The sequence below is a fragment of the Ursus arctos genome, unplaced genomic scaffold (assembly GCF_023065955.2).
Source record: "Ursus arctos isolate Adak ecotype North America unplaced genomic scaffold, UrsArc2.0 scaffold_4, whole genome shotgun sequence".
Classification (NCBI taxonomy): domain Eukaryota; kingdom Metazoa; phylum Chordata; class Mammalia; order Carnivora; family Ursidae; genus Ursus; species Ursus arctos.
This window is the reverse complement of record NW_026623056.1, coordinates 90,486,349-90,511,659: the sequence shown is the minus strand read 5'-3', so window position 1 is coordinate 90,511,659 and position 25,311 is coordinate 90,486,349. Positions and strand designations below refer to the sequence as shown.

Genomic DNA, 25,311 nt, shown 5'->3' with positions numbered 1-25,311 from the left:
AGATAATAAAAACAAGTAGAAGAAATCCAGAGAGATTAGCAGATATTCACCATGCATAAGCCCCCCAAATTAATGGATCAAATATTAAGAATGTATAGATATCACTAAAAAAGACATGTAGGAAAATATACATAAGCTATTGGTAGAAAAATTCACCGTCAGAGAAAAAGCTCGGACACCCCATAAGTATATCAAAAGCTGTATCATCTCAAAGCGCCTGGGTGGCTCAGTCGGTTGAGCGTCTGACTCTTGATTTCAGCTCAGGTCATGATCTCAGGGTGCTGGGATCAAGCCCTGAGATGGGCTCTGCGCTCAGTGGGGAGTCTGCTTGAGATTCTCTCTCTCCTTCTCCTTCCACTCCTCCCCCCACCCAAACAACAAATAAATCTTTAAAAAAAAAGTTGCATCATCTCAGAAGTAACCACACTGTGACGCTATTTCATACATACAGATGGGCAAAACACAAAAACAAAAGAAAACAAATGAACATTCTTATGTAATTCTGATGGTCCAGCTGCCCGGAGGACAAATCTGACAGTAGCCAGTAACACTGAGGATGAGCACACCAAACCATCCAGAAATTCCATTTTCAGAAGATCTCAATAGCATGCAGCAAGATGTTCACTGCAGTACTGTTTACAACTGCCAATATTAGAAACAGTCCAAATGGTCATCGAGGCAGAACTGGGTAAATAATCTGGGTATATTCATACAAGAGGATACTACACAGCGGTCAAAATGAGAGAGCCAGTGCTCCCATCAACACGGAAGAGCCAGTAAATGTGTAATGCTGACTACAGAGCAGACTGAAAAAGGACACGCATGGTACTACAGGCATTCATATACATTTAAAAACACCAAAACCCCATAACCAACCAACCAACCAATGTTTTGTTATATGGTACTTATCTATAGGTAGACGGCAGACAGCTCTTAAGGGGACTCCAGTGATCCCCGCTCCCTGGTATTTACTTTGTGTAATCCCCTCCCACGCTGGGCCAGGGTTGTTCTGAACAACCAACAGAATAGGGCAGAAGTGATCGTATGTCACTTTCGAAATTGGGTGTAGAAAGACTGTGGCTGGCGGCGCTTGGGTGGCTCAGTCGTTAAGCGTCTGCCTTCGGCTCAGGGCGTGATCCTGGCGTTCTGGGATCGAGCCCCACATCAGGCTCCTCCACTGGAAGCCTGCTTCTTCCTCTCCCACTCCCCCTGCTTGTGTTCCCTCTCTCGCTGGCTGCCTCTCTCTCTGTCAAATAAATAAATAAAATCTTTAAAAAAAAAAAAAAAGACTGTGGCTTGGGTGCTGTGTGGCACTTTTACTCTCTGGAATCACGTGCTCCCGGGTGACCAGGTACCCACCATAAGGATGTTCAGGGAAGCCTGGCTTGAGGTCCCAATGGAGAGGAAAGGAGGGCTCCTCTCCCCAACCACAGGAGTGGGCTTCCAGCAGGACCCTCCACCCTGCTGGGAGACCCTAGCCCAGAACCACCCAGCTAAGCCGCTCCCTGACCCTTGGCACCTGCACAAGGTCAGAGTGCTGCTAAATGTGGGGCTAACCTGTTACCAAGCGATAGACAACTAATCCAAGGCACTTAGACCTATGGACTGAAATCTTAAGTGTGTAGTAATTATGAGAAGAATCTACACCAGTTTCCGGATAAAGGGTCATTCTGGCAAAGGAAGTGGGGTGGGGCTTTAAGCTATGTTTATTTTCTGTTCCTATGACAAATTTTTGAAGAAAACATGACAAAATGTTATCCTTTGTTAAATCTGGGTGTTCCATAAGTGTGCCCAAAGCACATGATTTCCTAGGACTTAAATCATTTTGTTATTTAAAGTATGTGATAAATTAGAAATCAACACTTTAGAGAAAAAAAAAAGTGTACCTCTTCCGTTTATTACAGAGCTATAGCCCACTGTCTGGCCCCTAATTGCAGCTTGGAGGGAAGTAATTACTTTAATGGCTAAACAGTTTGCACGGAAGAGGAGACATATCCGTGTATATTCCCCACTGCTGATAAAATCAAATGTTTAAGTACCAAAACCTTAAATACGCTTTTTTTAAAAAATAGTAACAAAAAAACTTCTATAAGCACACCTAACAAAGAATTCACATTGAAACGCAGGAATGAATGTTGCTTTGCCTGCAGACACTTAATATTAAACTATTTCCAACAGCAATTCACTTAGGAGACACGGTGATTACGCGCTCTGCGGTATTAAGTAAAGTGGACGATATAATGGCTGTTGCCATAGTAGCCTCTACTTTAATGGTATTTAACGAGAGAACAGAAATTGTGGGGAAAATTGCTTTAGTGCTTAGTTCTCTGGGTTACAAGATGTGAGACACTCACAGCTGCGAGACAGACTAGCGTCTCCGATTGTACAGTCCCAGGTAATGCCACGGAGGAAGGTCTCCCCCAGGGATACCTCCCAGGCTAAAAACAGTTAATGCACTCTGAGAGATAGACACTCATTCCCAACAAAGATGACAAAATGACAAGCCCCAAGGCTCCGAGCCCGTTCACCAATGCAGAGTCAGCGAGCTCCGGGTTAACACCTAAAGTATTTGCAACAATCGAAAATATACATGGCGTTGGGTGGTTTTATGTATACAGCACGTGAGTTGGACTAATATTCCAGATACAAGTTTTCCCTTTGATATCCCTCTCCTCCCATGCTCCACATTGTTATTTCAGCCTCCGGGATTGCCTGTGTGTCCAAACACGGATAGCAAGCATGCCCGACCCGCTTTATGCTCCAGGATTCCCATTTACCACCGCGAGTCAGAGAGTGTAAGTAAGACCTGAAATATGTCCCTTTGGAACAAATCAGCTGAGAGCCTCCGACGTTTCGCCTGCGCCACCGCCCATCTCCGAGGCTCTCCCCCAGACTTCTCTGTTGGTCTTAGATCCCAAGGAAGGTCCGGTCAAGGTTGGGGCGACTGGCTCAGCCAGCCTTCCCGCCTGTGGGTCACTATCCTGAGGGTTTCATCGAATTCACGCCTCCCTCCCCACGCTGCGTGGGGGCCCGCGTCTCACCCCACAGCCTCTCATTTTCTCCTGTCCCACCTCCTTGCTGTCTGTTCTTCTGCCGCCTCACATGTGCTTAATTCTTCTCTCCGTTGGCATGTTACCCGCCAACTCTGAATCCCACACGTCAGGATCTGCCAGTCCCCTGAAATCCCACCTAGGAGCCCGGGGGCGCCTGCCCGCTGCCTGGTCACGCGCTCTCCACGCATCCCCAGCCATCCCAGCTCACGCCCACGTCCAGGGCTGGCCTTTTCTGCCAGAAGTACTGACCTTCCCGCTAAACCGTGCGCTGTGTGGACACTCCGTCCTAGCAAACTGTTCATCTACAGACATTTGTGAGTTTGGGGGTTTACCCCCCATCGACTTTCCTGCCCTCTCTCCTGGTTTCCCTGAACACTGGCCCAACCTTCAAGCTCGGCTTCGCAGAACAATGCTGCCGACTCACCCCCAAACCAGCTCTTCAAAGGGGTTCTAGGAGGAAAAACACACTCCTTGATCTCGTCATTTTAGGATTTCAAGAAAAAGCAATGACAGGCATTTACTTCTTATCTCACAATGAAGATGGCTTTGATGGAAAAAAAAATACACAGCTTACCCATGAATCTTTATTTTAATTTTCCTGTCAAAAAACTGTAACTCTTCCCCGAGACCCCCCATCTTTATTCTGTGGTGTGAGATACCACTTTAAGTTTAACGTGAGAGAGAACTATAATACTAACATCAGTCACGCATTTGCCATGTGTCCAGCATGGGACTCCACGTTTGACACGGACGGACTCACTTCCTCCTCTCCGTAACCCTACCGTGCGCCTTACTGATAAGACTGACCACGGATGGCAGGCCTGTGGGAAACAATTCAAAGGCCACTAACCTGTCATCAAGAGTTGCTCCCAAGTTAGTGAACGGACACTGAGTACTCCAGCTGGGGCTCCCCGTCCCGTGCAAGCATCCCTTACCTGCACAGGGGCTGGCGGCAAAGCCCACCCTCTTCCGAGCTCTGTCGAAGATCACATAGAAACCCTCCATCACCGTAGCACCAATCACCAGCGCGTTCGTGGAAGGTGAGATGCCGAATCGGTAACATTCGTAATTCAGGCCGGCCCCCATCATGGGCTGGATGTAGAGCTGTTGACGAGGAAAGGGCAGACAGACAGGGAAAAGCATGAATCCGGCAACATCACAAAGCTGTCGAGGCCACAGTGTGTTCCAACCTCCCCGGTGCTGTGGGGGCGACGCGGGGAGAGAAGGGGATGACGTTACCCTGCCACCTGGAAGATGACATCACGAGCATGGTGATAAACATTACTGAAAGTGATAAAAACACGTGTGCTGCCTATAACTACAGCCGTCCATCCACGCGTCCGTGCGTCCATCCAGCACTTGGTGTCGCCTAGATACTGCCTCAGTGCCAGCAACCAACGCACAGTCCCTGTGCCCTTGAAGATCCCCATCCAGGGAGGGGGCAGGTGAATAAGTGCAGAGTGGGACAGGCCCCTCTAGGTAACATGGGCCAGCCAGCTCTCCCCTCAAACCGCCTCCTTCCCTTGGCCTCTGGGAAAGGGTTGGCTCTTCTTCCCCCCAACACTGGCGGCCCCTTCTCAGGCACTTGGGTAGCGTTTGCTTTCCCTTCCTCACCTGCAAGCATCAGAGAAGGCCAGGGCTCTGGCCTCCTGGCGACCATCCCCCCACCCCCGCCCCAGGTGACCCATGTGGCCCCATGGCCCTAAGCACACCCCAGGGTTCTATGCTGATGCCCAAATCTTGACCTCCAGGCAGATCTTTGCTGCCACATCCACACTCAACAGGCATCTCAAATGTCATATGAGAAAATCTGAACTCTGGACATTCTCCCCAAATGTGCTTTTTTCCAAGGTCTTCTGTTTCAGTAAACCTGTGATTCACTCACTTCCTCAGGCCCTACAGCACCGGGCCAGGATCTCTCTCCCTACATGGAAACCATAACCAGAGGCTGGAGGCCTTCCTTTGAAATGGCATCCGAATCCAATCACGTCTCCCGTCCCCACGGCTACCGCCCCAGTCCCGACCATGCGACCATGAGCGTCCTCTGCTCTCCTGCGAGGAGGCTGCGATGGCTCCTAACCGGCCCCAGGATGCCGCCTTTGTCATCCTTTGCCAAAGAGAGCTTGACAGTAGGCAGCAGGGTGGAAGCAGGATGATTTATTTCCTCGGTCAGAGAGAGAGAGAAGCTGTCACCGTCAGAGAGAAGACCCAGTACCCCCACGTAGGACGCTCCCACGAGGATGAGGACCACGGGCTGTTCATGGTCTATCAACACAACACTTGGGGCCCCTGAGGTCCTCTGGGGGGCGAGTCTGTGAGGAAATGAGTCAAAACTTAAATCAGGGAGCAAACCAAGGTCACCTCAGTGAGAACAATCCCTTTGTGTTTCAACAGCAAAGTATTCAAATGCAGCCACCAAGAGAGTAGAGTGTCTTAGCAAGACAAAATACCAAACATCTGGGGGGAAAAAGCAGTCAAGGGCAAAATGAGTAGGAAGAAGGACTTTCTTTTAAGTACTGAGCCGCCCTACAGGGGTAGAAGCACAAAGAAAGATTGTGGAGGGAAAGGCTGGGAGCCCTGGGCTTTGTGTGAGGGAAGGGTGAGGGGTGGGGATTTTTAGAGGGTGTGGCAGGGAGGGGCTGCACCAGGGTGACAAGGGAGGGGTGCCAGCCGGGAGGCAAACCACAGCACAGGGGTGGGAGGGAATGCCGCCGCGAGGAGTGGGAGACACAGAGCACTATTTAACGTCGGGGCAGGAAAGGAAACCAGAAGCTGTGCTAGAGAGAGAGCATACAATCGAGCTGACACCGGAGGAAGATGAACTTCACGGCCCTTGCCAGCGCGGGGACGGCGAGAGGACGAGGGCTGCCGGGCAGCGGGGGGAGCAAGGACAGAGCTGTGACAGCCCCTGGCATCATCCGTGGATAGACGCGGAGCAGCTGCTGGTCCAGGAACTGAGCCCGCAGTCAGAACCCTCCCCAGCTGGTCTGTCTGTCTGCAAGCCCTCCTTCCAGGCAAGGAAGCATTCATCCTGTTCTCCGTTATGGTCCTGGCACCTCGGCTGCAAGGGTCCGCGGGTCGGCACCCAGGAGGGCCTCAAAAAATGCGGGTGACATGAACGGTGTGCAGCCTGACGAGCACCAAATGAAAGACGCAACGTCTCACGACCAACTCAAACGAGGCAAAGGCACTGCGCTCCATGTTAGGGAGAGGGGGGCAGGCAGGCAGAGCGGCAGTGTCAGGAGAGGACCTCCCCCCCCCAGCGCTGACCTGCCGCCACAGTACCTTCAGCCAAGGGTCTGTAAGCAAGCCCTAGGAACGTACGTGGACACACACACGCAACACACCCCGACTTTTGAAGGAACTGCTTCTATAATAAAACCAAATCAATTATCACCTATCATGTAACTGAGGGTATTGATGCAAAAATATGCAGACCGAATTTGTATCTTTTACTCTTTGTGTGTGTGTCCCAGCTGACTGCCAATAAAAGTTCCAGACTGTAGATGCTGTAACAAGCTGGGGAAAGCTGAAGTATTGCTAGATCTCAGAATAAACTGTCTGTCTTACCCTAAAATAGCACAAATAGACCAACCAGTGGTAGACTGCAATTATTTACATTTTTAGGGTTATGTGGAAAAGAAAACCAGAATTTGCCTGTGGGCTGGGGTTGGGGGCTGCTCTTGTCAACAGGCCAAAAAAGATGCAGCCCATGTGTTTTGGGGAAAGAGTGGAGACAGACAAAATTTAAGAGAATTGCCTTTGACACCACTCTTCTCTGCACTAGCAAGCATATGCCCATCCACTACTGCCGATGCCAAAGAGGTCCGAGGCACGGGCTCTATTCTAAAACTTCGGTGGGAAGGAGCCCTGAAGATTGCCTTAAATGTTAGGGAGAGGCGGGCAGGCAGACAGAGCTGCAGTGTTAGGAGAGGACCCCCCAGTGCTGACGCCAAGGGCTCTGTCAGTGGCACACGGAGCTTGTGAGGTTACCGGCATGTGAGGGTTCACAACCGCCCGTCCAAGCCCTTTTCCGAGGAGGGGACGGAAAGAAAATGGAATGGGAATGTTGAGTAAGAAATCAGGAAAACAGCAGGGGAAGCAGATTTTTTAAAAACCAAAAATGTGAACATGTCAAAGTCAACCAAAAAATATCTACAGTCTCGTGAGAATAATACTGAATTCTCACGCAGAGATAACGAAAGTTAAAGGCAACACTCCCAAACCTCCCTCATTAGTGACCTCCCAGCTCTGGTGGCTACTGCCCGCCCTGGACATCCTAGAAGTTCCCCCCGAATGCCTGTTTTCTCCTGCGTCTTATGAGTCCCTGATTCTGCCAAACAACCCCCTGCCATTTATTTACGATTACACGCTCACCTTGTTCCTGAAACTAGGCTTCGACTTTAGTTACAAACCACACTGAGGAAATAATGTCCACATCGTGCTGCTCGACTGACCAAAATTTAATCATAAAGAGCAATTACTTTAAAGACGCAGAAGACATATCACTGTTTGCAGTGAAAATGTCTTTGGCAAGTATTATGATTTCTCCCTTTATAGTTAAAGGGACAGACGGAGAAAGGGCTCAGTGATCTGCTCAAAGTTACAGCGCGAGTCAGGGGTGGAACAGAGCAGCCTTGGCGACTGTGTCCTCTGTCCCCGTGTTTCTCTTGAGGCTCTCAGGCTCTTCCCCAGTAACCCACCATTCCTGGAAGGCCTGTCCCCATGTATAAAGTGGAGAAGAGAAAAGGCAGGATTAAAACTTCCTTTTCACTTCTGAAATCATTCCTCCTTCCCTATCCCCCAACCCCATCCTTTGTCCCAAAGTCACCAAATTACGACAAAGGCACATGGATTGGTCTGTTCAAAACAACAGTGATGACACACTAGCCTCCACTTCGTACTCATGCCAGGGAAGGAGCAAGGGCCGTCGGTCTCGTGGTTCTCCTCTTCAAGGAGTTAATGTAACTGATGGAGAACTCCAAGTGCGTACATGTGCTTTTAAAGAAAACAGTCAAACGAAAAAGGCAACAGCACAAAATACCCCGTAAAGGGACGACCGCATGCCGGATGAGTGGACTAGGAAGCATGAGTCTGAAGGGCAGGCTCACAAACGGGTCATTCTGCTCAGCAGAGGTTCAACAAAAGAGGGGTTGTTTGAGCGGGACCTTGAAGGATGGGAAGAATCTGGATATGCAGAGGGAGTGGGGAGGAGAGGGCATTGCAGGCGGGAGGGGGTGGTTGGCAGAAGTAAAGGTCAGGAGAGTGAGCAAGCACGAAGGCCGGGAGGACACTGACCAGTGAGAGGCGGGTCAAGGGTGTGGAAGGCTCCAGTGAGGCCCGGAGAGCCACAGGGAAGGAGGACATCAGTGTGCACTGAGTGGGGATTCACTGATGGCTCACAGCAGGGCCAGCAGGCTGAAATCTGCCACCTGGGCAACGGCTTTAAGGGCAGAAAGGAGGGGACTGGGCTACACGGAGAGTGCTTGGAGGTCCCTGGAGGGGTGCAGTGGGGGACCTGAGCAAGAGCCTCGGGAAAGGGGAGGAGGAGGTGAGAGGCGTGACCGAGCAGGCCAGAACAGGCTGTGTTTGATAGATGCTTAGGGGGAGGAAGGAGCCAATGACGTATTGAAGAGGGAAGATAAAAGGATGTCTTCATCTCTCTGAGGGTCCAGTTTTATTCTCCTTTTTAAAAGAACATGTTCTGGGGGCACCTGGGTGGCTCAGTCCGCTCAGGGTCTGCATTCAGCTCGGGTCATGATCCCAGGGTCCTGGGATCAAGGCTCCCTGCTCAGGGCGGAGTCCGCTTCTCCCTCTCCCTCTGCCGCTCCCCCTGCTTGTGTGCATGCGTTCTCAAATAAATGAATAAAATCTTTAAAAATAAATAAATAAAAGAAAAGAACCTATTTTGGTGCTATGGTGGACACTGCACAAATGTTCTCCATTCTTGGCCTTTCCTGCTGCCAGGCCCTTGCAGCGCAGGGACCATGCAGCCGGCCCCTCTGCGTGTTTCCCCCTCCAGAGCGCCACCACCACCCCGAGCCGGCTGCCCGACGGTGGGAGTCACCGGATCCACGAGTGAGGCCACCCCAGAGGGCCGGCCGAGCCCCAGCCGACCGGACGCATGGGCGAGCGTGCAGAGAGCAGCGGGGCTGCCCAGACTCACGCACAGGGGCGCGCGCTCGCTGATGAGGGCTGCCGGGTTTTGCGGCTGTCACACAGCATCACCGTGGCCACCGATACCTCCCGCAGATGCACGACCTCCACGCGCGTGTGACGCACGAAGTGCCTGGGAGGTTCGGCGTGGGCCAGGTTCGGGCAGAAAGGCGCACGGCCCAGTTCATACCTGCGGCAGGATGGTCACTCGGAACGACCGGCTGGAGTTCTCGTCTCTCAGGTAGATGGAGATTTTAGGGAAGTAAGACCAAGGTGTCTCCGAATTCGTCCAGCAAGCCAGCTGGGACCCAGTCCAGAAACCATCAGAAAATTCTGGAATCTGGACAAAACGAGATCACATGAGAAACCATGACTCGTCTGGCACATCAACAGGAAACAGCGCCCAGCTCCTCTCCTCCCCTCGCCAGATGCCCGCGGCGGTAAACACCGTTTCCCTTGGATGGCGTGGGGGAGCCAGCAGCCCTCTGGAAGGGGAACGGTGATGACAAATCCACAGCTATTAGGATCACACAGGCACGGAGAGTACCGACTGGTGTCAGGCACCGCGGCAAACCCTCCGCGGCACTCACTACCTCAATCCTCGAAAAGCCGCATCGGCTGGGGAGCAGCACCCCGGCACCCCACGGGAGAGATGAGGAAACCAGAGCACACGGAGGAGACGCAACCGCCCGAGGTCTCAGCGGTGGGCAATGGCACTTTAGAAGAGACAGTACATCCGACATGCGGCCCTCCAGACCCTTTTGGGCATCATCTCTCCTCTGAGTTCCGAGCACAGCACTCTTCCTCCTGGTGCAGAGCCCCGGGTGGGCTCTCTGCTCTTCTGGAATACCCTTCTCTTCCTCCAGACATCAGCTCAGATGCCACCTTCCAGGAAGCCCTCGCCACCATGCTGATAGCCCACCATGTGGCTCTCCCCCTTGGTCTTCCTCCTTGTAACAGCTCTAATTTGACATTTATGGGAGTAACTGCTTACGTTCTCTTGTCTGCACTACAATCTGAGTCCTCGAAGGACAGAGATGTATTGTCTGCCCGCCTTACAGTTCTAACACCTAGCCCACAGGAGACTCAGGAAATATTTGTGGGAAAAATGAACAGTCAAGAGCACAGAGCGCCCACCTGAGCCTCCCAACAGGGGTCTGCTGACCCTGACGATGAGCGATGCCACCTGCACATGCCCACTAGTCACTAAGTCCGCAAGTTAACTACGAATAACTCCTGCCAGCTCACCAGGGCAAGGGATGGTTCCTGAGCAGATCTATCCTGCACCTGCTAGTAGTGTACGTGGTGGGGCGGAGCCAGGAGCAGGGGATGGGGCGGAGCTAGGAGTGTATGTGATGGGGCGGAGCCAGGAGCAGGGGATGGGGCGGAGCTAGGAGTGTATACGATGGGACGGATCCAGGAGCATGGATGGGGTGAGCTAGGACAGTACTGACCTGGAAATAAGGGGTGACTGTCCAGGGAGCATCCCTAGGAAGCTGAGTTGAGCTACGGGCCAGGGAGCGGTATGAGATGAGTTTGAGGGAGGGCGGGCCGAGCATGGGAGCTGCCTCACTGGATAAAACAGATTGCAGCCATGGGGCCAGTGCTGCGGACAGGAAGGAGGAGATGGGGGACAGAGGGTATCTTGGCAGCCTTGGCGTCTCCATCAGAGATCATCTGTCAGAGATCTGAGCTTTGTGGCAAGCCGGGTGTGATTCAGGAGTCCAAATGGGATTTACATGGGCCACTGGTTCGTGGGTCTAAACTCCTGTCGAGCCAGGCCCCGTCGAGAGTCACTGACGGTGGATGGGAAGGGATGATGTGGCGCCGAGGGAATCCCTTTTGGGAGGATACGGGGAGAAGGGAGGGGCCTAGGACCCACCCTGGATCGGCTGGCAAAGGACACACCCACAAAGAGGGCGCAGGGCTGGGAAGTCCAGAAGGAGGGTGCTATGGAAACAGAGAGAAGGTAAGACAGGTAAGCGGGGATGGCTCGGAGACCAAGCCAGGCAAGAACTGAGAAAACGGAGCATAACCGGACGAACGCTGAGTACCTTGTGCTGCAAGATCACACGCAGCAGGTGCAAGCCTGCCTGTCCTCATCCCTCCTTCCCTCCCTCCCTCCATCCCTCCCTCCAGGACCAGACAGTGGGGAGAAAATGCCCCAGGGTTTTTCATCCATTACATGGACCATCCATTATGAAACTGTGAGTGGTTGATCTGTAACATTTCTAATGTTGGCATTAATGTACTTTCACCTTTTATAAAAGTTGAATCAGTTTGAACTATGTATCTGAGGGCAGAATCCCTTGCCAGATGAGTTGATAAGGGTGGGCCAGTCATTTGCTGGACCTAAGGATGGGCCAAGGTGAGGGTGGCTGGCCTGCGCCCAGGGCAGGGACCCCCACGTCAGTGCCCGTGGGCGGCTCCAGTCTGCAGATGAAGGATCAGGTCTGGAAACTCACCTAAGGGGCACGGCTCTGAATCGGATGGGGGGGGGCACCTGCCTCCAGAGAGGCGCCTGTGAGTCCAGGGACCTCCCCAGAGGCTAAGCCAGGTGTCCTTGGAGGGCAGTTTTGACCCTCAGATCACAGAGTTCAGAGTCAGAAGTCACCCTAAAGCAGGTGTCATCCTACGTCTGGACTTTACAGATGGGGCAGCACTGGGCACAAGGGTGCTGCAGCTATGAGGAGAGGGAGCCTGGGTCTCTGCCGTTCACAGAACTCCCCACCAGGCTCATTTCAAAATATAGACCTATAAACCATGCATTCCTAAAATCCCTTCAGAACAAATCAGGCCAGGAGACAGAGCCCAACATTTGCATTGCATTTAACTCCCAGAAGCCAGCCATTCCCTTAACCAGAAAGAAACCCTACACCACAACAGGTGAGAAAGACATGCCCATCTTTGGTCCAGGCCCACGGAGACAGGGACCCTGTCCGCCCTGGCTGCGTTTTCCCTGCCCAAGACAGAGAACCTTCCCAGGTCCTCCCCTTCCTGACACAGGCTCTGAAATCAGAGGATAATTTTAGACCAGGCAAACAAATTCTGTAATCCCATTCCTTCTACACCTCGTGGTTTTCTTACAAAGTCAGTCACCGCTGAACACGGGTTGCGACGCCCCAGGGGTGCTACTCTTTCCCTGCACGGCACCCACGGGGGCTGGAGTCACGGGCTCCGCGGAGGCGGGGCTGGCCAAGGGCGGGGCGGGCCGGGCTCCCCCGCGCGCCTTGAGCGTTTCTGCGGGACGGTCCTCACACACTTCCAGCCCAGAATACTCAGTCTGAAGATGCTCGTGTCAGGTCTGCTGAGGACATTTTCACTACTGAAGAAAATCGGCATATGGCTCCACATTTTAAGCATGGTCTGATTTTCAGCCAGCATTCTGAATTTAGGGCACTAAAAACTTTCCTTGCCATTTTTTCTGATTCAGCAGATATGAGACAAGCTAGGAGCTTTCCTCTGGCTTTTGACTACTGCTGCCTTGAAGTCCTTTCAAGCTCAAAAGGGGCCTCTGAACTACTCCTTTTCTCTGCTCCTGTCCTTCTCTTGGTTTGCCTACTGCTCTTCCCACGGCAGTTTCAGACTGCTGAAGTTTGGTTCGGGACGACCAAAAGCCCCTTCCTCCTTCCCACGCTCCCGCTAGAACAAAGCAGCCACTGTGCACTCTCCCATCATCCTCTGAATTCGGCCAGTGGAGTCGTGGGACAGTCAGGCCTGCGTTAGTACGAGCAGCACGACTTCGAGCAGGAGACACCGGTTTCTGGTGGCCTTGCAAGGGTCGCCCTGTACAGAGGGAGGCTTATGAACACAGCCAAGAAGTGGAGAGAAACGTTTCTCTCACGTTTGAACAAACAGCAGCAGCACGGCGGTGGGACATTAGACGCTTCTCCTTCCAGAGCACCGCTGTGCGGGGCCCGTCGCACCGCACCCCAGCCCTCCCGACAGCCCCGCAGTGAGAACGTGGAGACTCCGAGGGCCCGAATCCTGCCCCGGGCACCCAGCTAGTAAGTGGCAGAAACCAGCCTCCGTTCGTGTCCACCTCACCCCCGAAGCTGTGTTCTTCCCAGTCAATGCCTTTGGTCTACCGTGTTGCCCAGAACCAACTGGAAAGTTGGAGCCATACTGGAATGCTCTCAGCCACTTCTCCAAAATGCATCTTGCCCTTGAGAGGATTTTAATAATTACTCTACTGGCTGATTGACCTTTGTCTTCTGCAAATCGCATTCTTTTACAGAAGAATTAAAATCCCAACACAGCCTGGACGAAGGCCAAAAAGAGTACGATTTGGGGCTCATTTGTTTTAAAGGCTGCAAACATATTCCTGGTTCACTACTTCCTCTAATATAGAATGTCACCAAGAGGCTTTTTTCCTTAGATTAAAAAAAAAGTCCTATATCCAATACATTATTATTTGAAATACTAAACAGCGTGGCACCTTCAGATCCAAGTCCCCTGAGGCTAACGTGAAGAAATTCTTTGCTAGTTAAGAGCAAGACTGTGAACTTCATAAGAGTTAAAAAAACCCAACCGCTCAAAATGCTCAGATGAAGATGATTACACATACAGGAGTGCTCCCCAGCATGGGGTCACGGCCCGGCGTTCTCCGACATTTGTCAGCAACCTGAGGACTCACCAGAGACGTGCGGGCCACGGCTTCCACCACCGCATTGAACACCTTCTGGGGCAGGCGCAGAAGTGTGGTGCCGCTGTCCACGATGGCCTTGTCTGCGTTATACTGGAACAGGGGAGAGTGGGTGGGGAGAGGGCACGTGAGTGACACGCCACGTGATACCAGCCTGCTGTCACTGGGGCCACCACACTCAAATCCGGGCAGCCGTGGAACCTCACTGGTGGCTCCGCTCACTGCACAGTCTTGGAACGTGGACACTAGCCCAACGTTCTCACTTCACAGATAAGGAAACAGAGACCAGGAAAGGGAAGTGACATGTCCAAAGTCAACAGCTCTCCCCATGCAGACATTTCCCCATCTGGAGGTTCCCAGATGTCCCTGTTGAGGAGCCCCCAAGAGCAAAGGGGGAAGACCCCCCTTGTCTTTCCAGATTGAAATGACCCATTAATTACCATTTATACAAATCCTACAGAATCAACTATTATCCCAGACATGGAGAAAGAGAACTAGGATGGAGTTTTTAAACAGACACCCCGTGCTTGCATTTAGGGAGGGACCACAGCCGCATTCAGTGAGAGCATCTCACGCGGGTCTGTGTTGTATTACAGGCCCTCCGCTTTGATTCTATCCCTGGATTCTTCAGTGGCAGCTAAGTGCCACTGACAATAAACCCAGCTCTGTGGCCTGAGGACCGAGACTATCACAGTGGGAGGGAGCACCGCTCTCTCGAGCTCTGATGGGTCCCAGACGCGTCTGTACGCATGGGAACCATGGTGGACGGGCATGGTTCGTGAGGAAGGAGGCGGTGGCAGGTGGGAACAGAATGAAATGCTGGCGGTTTTTATAAACCATCCCGCAGACGTGGTGGGAGACTGAGTCCCACAAGCTGTCCTCATCATCATGCCATTATGGCCGCGAGTAAGCCAACTGCAGACAGGGTGTGAGCGGGGCTCCTAGGTGACGCGGTACCCCGGCTCTGCACGTCTGCCTCCTGTCAGGACGGTCAGAACACGCTGCTCTCCAGAGCGCCACTTGTCCTGGAGGGAGCGGTGAGCGGCGGGGGCATGAATGGAGGACAAGGCCGATGATTTACTTTGAGTTTCATTTTGCTTAGTTCTAGTCCCCGTTTTTTCCCTTGCACTGATGAAAGCCTGCTTATTCGACATAGTCCAGGAGCCATCAGGCCCCAGGTGAACGGTGAAAAGGTGCTCAATAGTGCTCTTCACACACGCAATTTTATGCTAATTTTTCCCTATGAAGCCAAGAGACTGGAAGGAAGCAAGTTTTCTGGAAGGAGGAGTTCGTTATCATACAAAAAGGTCCTATAACTTTTAATGTAATGAATCTTTGCTTTATCTTGTAATGAACCTAATTTTCTTTATTTTTTATGATTTATTTATTTTAGAGAAAGAGGGAGAGTGTGCATGTTGGTGGTGGGGAGGGGAGGGGGAAGGGAGACAAAGGAGAGAATCCAAGCAGACTCCCCACCGCGCACGGAGCCAACACAGGGCTCCATCCCAGGACCCTGAGATCCTGACCTGAGCCAAAACCAAGAGTCAGACGCTTAACTGACTCCACCACCCAGGCACCCCTGTACCGTCTAATTTCCTATTCGGGTCCCAGCTATAGTATTAAAGTGACCCAGGCACCTAGACACAAAGAGATCACCGTGAAAATACCTCTCTGCAATCCAGATTAAGGCTCTGGCCTCCAATTTCCAACTTGAGAATTTCTATCTGATAATACCATTCCTCCTTTATAGGGGTATACCAGATGTCTCCTTTGTACAAACTCGGCTCAATTCCACCCAGGACCTGAGAAGAAAGATATTTACGGATATAAGAGAAAAAATACGGAAGCATATCAACAGGGTACACTGAGAAGCATATAATCAGAAGGTGAATCCTCACTGGAATCAGGACCTTCACATTATGATGATGGTACATCACATATATGCTTGAAAATTAAACGGGGAACGTTTGGGGGCCATGTATCCAAAGGTCAAACAATCTGTGGCCCTCGTCTAATCAAGATGCTTTGGTGGTTTCCCTTCTATAAAGGAAGTATCTACGATTCTAGCCTTACAATACTGAGATTCGCCCCCAAATGAAGGAAAATAGTGAGCCACGTTGACGGAGAAGAATTCGCTTCCTCAGAAGACAGAGGAGGATTTACAGTCTCACACATTTGCATGGAAAGCAGAACAAAGAGCTTCCCTCATCAAAACTTCATGTTGCAAAACTATGAAACATCGCCCCACAAATCCTAGGCTGTCCTCGGTCCTGGAAAGGGGGTAAATAAGGTGTTAAGATCGGGTGTAGTGTAAGCAAATGAGAGCAAGTGAGTGTCTGCTTCTCACAGCTGGACAACTGGGGGATTGTCGGCACCTGCCCTGAGGGGCCCTTCTTGTGTACTGTCCCTGTCACCTCCTGCTTTAGACATCTGGGTGCAGGGTCCATCGAGGGGACGCTTAGCCTCAGCACATCCACAGGGCTGATGGCCTCGCTCGGTTTCTGTTTCACTAGAAAACTTTCTGCCGTGTGTGTGTGTGTGTGTGTGTGTGTGTGTGCAGAGAAAGGACATACAGGTGTCCCTGCCTCTGCACCGTATTAGGAAATCACACCAAATTTAGGAAATCGCCAGCATTTTCCCTCAACCAGTGGACCAACCCCAGGTGAAGTCTACCTGCCGCACCCCCTACTGTTTCTCACTTGCCCCTCCCCCACCCACCAAAAAGTTACCCTTCAAGGGAAAAATTTTAAAAAGTTTTAATGGAATTTGGAGAAGCAATGAGAATCATCTTTTGGATGGCAGGATAATTAGAAAAGATAAAAATAATACCTAATTTTACCCATTTTTTTAAAGGTTCTATAACAAGGGTTATCAAAATTCCACAGTACTTATGTACGCTTCTAATATTTCCACCAGAGTGTTAATAAAACAGAAAAGCTGCCCAATTAATTTGCGATTTTCCCCCCTTTAAGACTAAAAGATACCCACAAGACTACCTCCGTTGGTACCAGATCCAGCCACGGGCAGCCCCGCCCCACACATCTGCATGGAGAAGACGTTGGGAATCTTCGCTTGTGCCACGAGGGAGTCGAAGAACGTCTCCAGGGAACTTGACGGCTGTAGGAGACACAAGGACAGCAGCCCCATGACTCTCAGTGGAGATGATGACTGACCCGAAGTGGCCACGAGGCAGGAGACACAAAACTGGTTTTCTTTGTATTTAATTCTTTTCGTGGCGAAACAACAAACAAGCTTCTGCTCAAGGGCAGTAATTCAGAAACCAACAACAGACCTTGCTACTACACAGTCTTTTCCCTGTCCACGTGGCTCTGTAGGAAAAAATAAGAGAGTATTTCTAAAATGGGAACGAGACAGAGAAGAGCCTTGTGGACCCTGCACAAGGCTGAGACGCAAACCTAAGACGGTATTTCTAGAGCTGTTAGGATGTCGTCATATTTGTCACCACGATGCCCTGAGAGGCAGGCACGAGACGTGGAAGTGGGTCACCGACGTGGGCAGTGGACTCTCATCTCGGCCACAGCAAGGACAGAAGCGTCTCTGGGAGCAGCCTTCATGGGTTCAGAAAATGTGCTTCACGTCTCTCGGCCACGGTCGTCGGCCACACCCCAAAGACAGGTGCTCAGCCTGAGACCTCTCAGACCCCAGACCCCGCTGACCTCCAGCAAACAGGAAAGCAGCAGGGAAGGACAGTCCCGCGCCCCTGAGGTTGAAAAGCCCCAGATTCCCCGCTGCCACAGTTCAGTGGCCCTAAGTGGCTCGTGCCTTCCTTCCGCAGGGCCAGCACTGACTCGGGGCGCCCCCATGTCTCCGGGACTCAAAGGGAAGAGGTGGGCTGTGTGAGCAGCTCTGAGCTGGAACTGGGCCCCCAGGGCTGCTGGTCCCCAGGGCCGGTCAGGGACCTGAGCGTCGATTTTGGCTTTGACAACCGGGAGATACGGCTCACTTGGAGTTGTTGGTTCCCGATGGAAAGTTACTTGTGGTGGCACAGATGCCGCCGGCCGACTCTGACCACCGGTGGTCACCATTGGGACTATTATTTACTACCCGTAAGAACGAAAACTGTAATTTTGGAGGCAGTAAGAGCACAGCCCATTAGCAAGTAGAAATCTTCCCATTTATTTAAGTCAGTTGCGGCTGGCCTCCTCGTCCCGCTTCTGTGGATCTCTGCCAGGATTCGGCACCATCTCTTATGTGACGTGAGCATCACACGAGGCGTCCAGGTGGACGATGGAGACAAGGTTCCCCTGTCCCCCAAGGTGGGCCGGGCGTGGTGCTGACCCAGGCTGCTGTTCTTCCAGACACCTGCTCCAGGGGCAGCAAGGGCAACACCACGGGGGACTGAATTCTGGCTCCGTCACTTGCTCACCGTGTGACTTGTTCCTTTGTTTCTGTATCTGTGAAATGGGGAAACCGTAGCCTCCCAGAGCTGCTCCCGGGGCTTTCGTGGGCCAATGCAGACAAAGGCCTTGGAACAGTGCCTGGCACACAGTAAGGGATCTACTGTGATTCTGCCATGTCATTCCTCAGGTTCCTTCCAGAGGTTTAAAAACACACAGGTGCCAGGATCAACCCAAGAGAGCCCGACTCGTAGGTGTGCGGCTGGATGCAGGCATCCGTGGCATGGGCGACCCTGGAGGGCAGGGTCTGACGCACATCCTCAGAGGGCAGCATCAGGACTGACCAGGGGCCGCCACACGCCGTGGCCACCACTGAGGGTTCGGTCAACCTATTTCAGCGACAGCTCTGGCCCACCAAGCCACACTGCCCTGCTGGCCCCGTTTCCAGCCACGCACCACATCCTACCAATCCCGTGACCATCCCCTCAAACCCGGGATGGGAGGCTGATCGTTGTCATCTCAGAATTGCATACACAGAGAGGTTGTGTGGCTGGCAAGACCTAGGGACCCTGAGGTCATTATTTGCAAAGAAGCTTATTATCAATATTATCCATTGCGGGCGGTTCAGCTTTTTTCTGCCATCTTCCCAACGATCAACGTAAAACCAACGATGCTCATACCTTTCATCGTCCAAGTCAGGCAACGATGCCACGTTTTCCCTCGGTCACACGGTGAGATCGTACGGAGCAATGCATGTTATTAAGAGTCCACACAGTTCATATGAAGCTCACCCTATCGTACTGAGGAGAAAGGGGCTCCAGAACCCCGCAGGCTCCGCAGACAGGCCCTGGGCGAGGAGGGTAAAGCTCTCTGACCCTCCGTCTGCACATCCCGAAGACAGGAGAACTCGGCCGCCTGCGGAGGTCACCAGAACCCAGGAACCAAAATCTTGGGACGTCCTCGGCCCGCCTGCCTCACGGGCTCCTCTCTCTTGCAGAATCCCAGGGTCAGGAACTCCCCAGCCTGCCGCCCCTCCCCACCTCGCCCCTGCACCATTTACTAGTGAACTGGGGCTGGGACAAACATCCCTGTGGGAGAGAAAACAGGCTTTCCCTCCTGGGTGCTCACGGACCACGGGGGCTCTGTGGCATGGCTCTGCGTCTCCTGCAACCTGCTTCTGCTTGTTCCGCGCTTCTCTGGCCCCAAGCCGAGCACCGAACAATGAGAGGCCAAGGTGCGGCGCCCATTCCGGGTGACCGCGTTCCGCTCTGCTCCAGGGCACGCCCTGGTGTCTAATCCGCTTGCCTCCGGCTCCCTTCCTGGTGGAAATTCCCCAGCCTGCCTCCCCACTCAGGCACACCAGCGTCACTTGCTTTGGGCTGGCCTGAGTACAAATGTTTGGAGATTCTGTCTTTCCCATTTTGTGCAAGTTCTGACTCTGGGCCAATGGCTGGCGGTCCCTGGGACGCGCTTTCAGGCCCTTCCCGGGCTCCAGGGGCTCCTCTGGGATGTCGCAGCCACGGGAAGGTGGCACGACGCTCTCTCCCTGGTGCGGCGCCTCCCCCGACGAGGTTCCAGGGCCAGCCGCGGGCTCCATGTCTTCATGAGAATGTGGGAATTTAATAAGTATGTGTTCCCTTAATCCTCTCCTCAGAAAAACGCTTCGACGCCAAAATTAAAGTGATTCAGATCCTGTTAACATTTTTAAACTACAGAAGTATAATAAGCAAAAACAAAGACAAATGAAAAAAAAGTAATGCTATGAGTATATCTTGGCAGGAAGGTTCAAAGAACCGCACCATTTACAAACTTAAATTTTAAAGATGCCCAGAAACATAATTAACTGTGGACCACGTCTGTCTCCACCATGTGACGCCCACCGACCGTCTCCAACAGCCAGGACCCCCTGCCACCCGTCTGGCTCGTCCACCTCCGATCTACTTAGATCCCCAGACGGGCCTTACCTTGGCCAGAGCAGCATACGCGAGTCCCAGGATCCCATTCCATTTGATCCCCGGCAGAAAGAAATTCTCTGACTCAAAGATAGTGGCGATGTTGACGAGAAACGAGCTATTGAAGCCTTTCGGGATGGTGACGACGTCCTCCCCGACGAAGCCGGTCCAGCTCCCTTGTGTGTACTTCACCGTGACGTCAAAGCCCTTGGAGCGGTAAGTACTGGACCTGGAGAAGGAGAAGACAAGGCCTGCTCTGCACCTGTGCGTCCCCGTTCGGGTGAGGCGGCCGGAGCGGCGGCAAAGACCACTCTCTGCGCGCAATTCTTAATCATGACCGGCGCTCCTGTTGACGAAGTGACCTATCCCACAAAACATCATCACTCACGTTTGGGTGGTGTTTCCGTGCCACGTGTGAGGGAGGTTCTGGGGTCCACATGTAGCCCAGAGCTCAGCATTTGCCAAGTGAAGCCCGTAAGCTAGCTATTTGACTTGACTGCACCTGCCTTGGAGGGCACAATCCCGTGTGGGCACCCGCCTGGCCCTCTGGCTTTGCAGGGACCCCTGCTGCTCTGTGACACAGGGAGCGGCCTGGGGTTCATATTCACATGCTCACCCCATGTGACAAATAGACACCAAGTCTCCACGACCATGCCTTCCTCCTCAGGGCCCGCATTTCCTTCTGATGTCACGGGCTCCTTCTCCAGGCTGTCCCCAATGCCCCGGGGCTCATTATACTCATACCAAAATATGGGGGTACAGCTAGTAGCACGCTGTGACACGAATCCGTGACACCATCTGCAGCCCTACGTGCATACGGCCCTAGGGGTAAGAGCTACTCAAACAGAATAACGTGAAGGAGGTTAGACTGGGCAGGGTAGATGACAAGCCTGCTCTTGGCTTTCAGAGACAGACAGTAAACAAATGAATACATAAAATTCCGTTCTAGGTGGTGATAAAGAGTGGAAGAACTTCCCAGGGAATAACACGGGGGTGGCGGTCGGGGCAGTGACTTGGCCGCCACCCAGGCCTCTCCAGTGCAACCACGGCTGTGTGAGACCTGCATAAAGACAACGAAGCCCGTGGGAAGGGTGTTTTGGACAAAGTACAGCAGGTGTCAAGATCCTGGGGTATGCAAACCTGTATGGTAATTCTTACACCCGTCTGAGTTTGAAAATTCTCTGAATTAGAGGACGGGACCCAAAGAATGTCTCTAGGCAAATATCTGAGCATTCAAACCACACTCATGCTAGGAACACTGTCCAATTCCTAAGAGAGGCATCAATTCACCAAGAAGATCATTGTCAAGTGCTCTCGTTCGCCTGCAGTTTCCACTGTTTTCCCACTAAGCCTCTGAAGTCTTTGTTGTAGGATTGCACGAATGAGTGCAGTCTCGCCTGGGGTCCGGAAGCAAGCTAAGTCAGAGACGGCATGACCTCTTCTTTGGGGGCATACCTCTTAAGCTTGAAATATGTTCACAGGCTTTAATTCAGTACCTGCACTTCTCAGCATCCGATTCTAAGGAAACACCCATGATGCAGACGGAGATTCAGGGACAAAGACGGCCATGAGGTTTTACTGAAAACAGCAAGCAGTTTAAATGCCCAGGGAAGAGGGACCTGTTCAGTAAAACTACACTGCATCTCGATGATGGACTATTACGTAGCACCAAAGAATGCTATTTCCAAAGTCACCTTCAATGACACAGAAACAAGGTGAAGAAAACCCTCAGTGGCTTCCTCTGGGTGGTAGGGTTTGTGACGGAGACTCTCTTTGTGGTTAGTTAGGCCCATCTAGAGTTTCTGCACACATTACTCTTATACTCAGAAAAAAAAAAAGACACCTGTAGTGTGATTCTTGGGTGCCTAGTGGCTCAGTCTTTTAAGTGTCTGCCTTCAGCTCAGGTCATGATCTCAGGGTCCTGGGATCGAGTCCCACATCGGGCTCCCTGCTCAGTGGGGAGCCTGCTTCTCCCTCTCCCTCTGCCCCTCCCCCTGCTTGTGCTCTCTGTCAGATAAATAACATTTTTAAAAAGTAAATTTAAAAAGAATAAAGTAAAAAGAAATAAGTGATTCTTAAAACGTCTGGCAGACATACTTTGGAGAAATTTGATTGATGCGAACTTCATAATGGGATACGACATACGAAGACTGCTTAATTTTAGCATTTACCATCTTAGCTCACTCTGCCGTGACCTTAAAAGGACAGCAGCATTAGGGGAACACCTCGCGTGCACGTGTCTCCTGTCAAGGGCAGACACGGACAGAAGAGTAAGGCTGGCGGGTCCGGGCACATGGGCGCTGGGGGCCCGCCCATCAGAGGTCACACAGGCAGGGCGGTCGCGTCACTGAAACAGGGCGACTGGAGGGTTGCTGTAATCCTCAGTTTCCCGCCAGCACCAATTCATATGCGCCCGCTGCAAAACGGGCTGCACACACGTATGGCGCACAGCGATGAAAATACTGAATTTGGACCATTTGGGATCATTCCTCAAGTTCACAAATACGCCACCGCTAACAGAAAAGGCGATTTTGAAATGCGCAGAGACTAGGATCCAGTCCAGGGTCAGCATACGTTTTCTGTCAAGGGCTAAAAAAACAAGTTTTACCTTTTGTGGGTCCCATGATCTCTGTCGCACCTCCCCAGCCCTGCGAGCTGGTGCGGAGGCAGCCGCAGACGGGACTTAACAAACGTGTGGTGTTGTATCCTAATAACGTTTTATTAACAGAAGAGCAGGTTGGATGTAGCCTGCGGGCCCTCATTTGCCAACTGCTGATCTCAAAGATTCGTTCTCTCCCCAGCACAGCCTAAAGTTCTGTGACTTTCTTTGGAGAAGTTGTTTTAGTTTTACTCTGCCCAGACTACAGAGCGCTCATTAGAACCTGCTAACGTCTCAGAGCCCGAAGCAGCCTCTTAGGTGTCTCGGGAGTGTTTCCTACACTATCCTGACCAGCTCGCTCGTCCCCTGACCGGGGGAGCATTCTGGATATTTCGGTGCCACTGCAGAGAGGAGAGGCTATTGATGTTAACACGGCCCAGGTTCAACCACTAGTTCAGGCCCTCAGCTGTGTGACACCAGGCCAGGTTACTTAACCTCTCTGTGTCTCTACAGCCTCAACTGAAAAAGGGAGACCACGTAGTACATCTCATGGGGTTAATTTCGAAGACCAAGAGAGTGAACTCTGGAAAGCATCTGGAGGGTCTGCAACGAAAACAGCTGCTACTATTATAGTTGTCCAAACACTTGCTGTCTTTATTCGATCTATGAACTACCACCAGAAAGTGTAAGAATGTATTTGCCTGGGGCGCCTGGGTGGCTCGGTCAGTTGAGCGGCTGACTCTTGCTTTGGCTCAGATCATGATCTCTGGGTCATGGGATCGAGCCCTGAGTGGGGCTCCATGCTCAGCGGGGAGCCTGCTTGAGAGTCTCTCTCCCTGTCTGCCCCCCCCCAGCTCACGCATGCACGGTTTCTCAAAAAATATTAAACAAATCTTTAAAAAAAATTTTTTTCCCCAAAAACGTTCCTATAGAGTTACTCTTACTGAGTACCCAACACAGTCTCATTCGGAAGTCCGACCATCCCCACAGAAAGGGGCAAGTCTGTCATATGACTCGGTTAAGGTGGTTGGGGGCGGTGGAGGGGTCTTCTCAGTTTCTAAAGGCAGAGTTCTCCCGAGTTTCAGAGCGGCGCTGCCCAACAGAACTGGCCGCCATGATGGAAATATGACACATCTATTCTGGCCACCATGGTAGCCACAGGTGTACCGAGCGCTAAAACACAATTATACGGCGACTGAAGAGGTTAACCTCTTTCGGCTAACATTAGGTCATTTAAATAGCCACATGTGGCTAGCAACTACCCTTGTAGATAATGCGAGAGAAAAGTAAACGCATACTCTCTGAACTCCTTGAACTGAGTCTCCAAGGGCAAAAACCCCAGTGATGAATTCTAAGTAATTCTGAGGGTTATCGACACAGAGTTTCTAGCACTAAGTTTAAAAAAAAAAAAAAAAAGTGTTCCTCCATATTCATGCTCTAACATCCTACTTGTTGGCACTAAAATGCTTTGGCTCTCAACTGCTCTGCACATTAATTAACTATATTGAGAGAGAACCCCAGACTGGCTCATCCCGCGGCATCCACTCTGGGTGCTCAGAAACAGCGATCAATCAAGGATGCAGGTAGCCAGGGAAAAGTCCACTCACAGCAGTAAAATCACTTTGAACCAAGCTCACAAGGCATTCCGCCTCTGATAAGAGTGTTGAGGAAACACAGGAGTGAAAGGTGAAATCAATGAACAGAGGAGGAAAGAGCCACAGAACATTTTATTATTTTAAAAGAAACCCACTATGGTTTTCGGAAGACATAAAAAGAGAAGGTGGAAGGGCAGAATTGAAAAGAGTTGAGTCCTGGGGTCTGCTCTGGTCCTCGTAAGCCACCCCATCCAGGGACTGTGAAGTCCCTAAAGATTGCATTCTGGGCTCTTCTGCATTTTGGGGGGGTTGGAACCCACCTTCAGGGTTGTCGGACTGGCCCAAGTTGACGAGATGCCAACCCCCTTCTCTGCTAAGGGTCTGAAGTGACCAGACCAGAGTGGATGGGGCCGCTGATGGCCCAGGGGCTGCTCGACCAGCCTGCCCAGCCTTGGAGTTCATCAACACGCTCAACAGTGGCCAACGCTCGTGGGCTCCCTCAGTCCCCTCTGGGACACGCAAACAACGGGCGGGCTCGTGAAACCACCTTAATCGTCAGGCACAAACATCGGCCATCATAAGGAGAGACCAGGCACTTCTCAGGGATCTCAGCGGTCCAGCTCAGCACCCTTAAGGAGGTCACCCAGTAATTCCCTACCATCTCAACACCACTTACAAGCCTCAGTTGAGGAAAATAAACTGCTCCCTTGCCACAACTACTCTGTGGGCCTTTACCCCAGATGGGAGTATGGGAGGAGGAGACGTTTTAATTTCCCCGAATAGTTTAGTAAAAGGTCAGGGGAATGAGTATATTGGATCTTTAATCAAGCTAACTGGCTGGAGGCTATTTTATTGGCTAAAAAAATAGTACATCTAAAGAAATACACAATCTTCTCTTTGCCGTGTAGAAATTCACTGGAACATTCACCACCATGAAAAGAGGGCCACTGAAG

The 25,311-nt window shown here is 51.8% G+C and overlaps 1 protein-coding gene across 2 annotated transcripts in view; it reads right to left on the bottom strand.

The window, feature by feature from the left end:
* The window catches only part of BACE2 (beta-secretase 2), a 156,624-nt gene that overhangs the window by 91,245 nt on the left and 40,068 nt on the right, over positions 1-25,311 (bottom strand). For both annotated transcript variants that reach the window (XM_057306628.1, XM_026501002.4), the window contains exons 3-8: positions 20,177-20,393; positions 16,843-16,971; positions 15,522-15,656; positions 13,846-13,947; positions 9,400-9,549; positions 3,989-4,157 (exon numbers count right to left, since the gene is read on the bottom strand). In XM_057306628.1, coding sequence (XP_057162611.1) covers positions 3,989-4,157; positions 9,400-9,549; positions 13,846-13,947; positions 15,522-15,656; positions 16,843-16,971; positions 20,177-20,393 — 902 coding nt within the window. The remainder of the gene's footprint in view (positions 1-3,988; positions 4,158-9,399; positions 9,550-13,845; positions 13,948-15,521; positions 15,657-16,842; positions 16,972-20,176; positions 20,394-25,311) is intronic.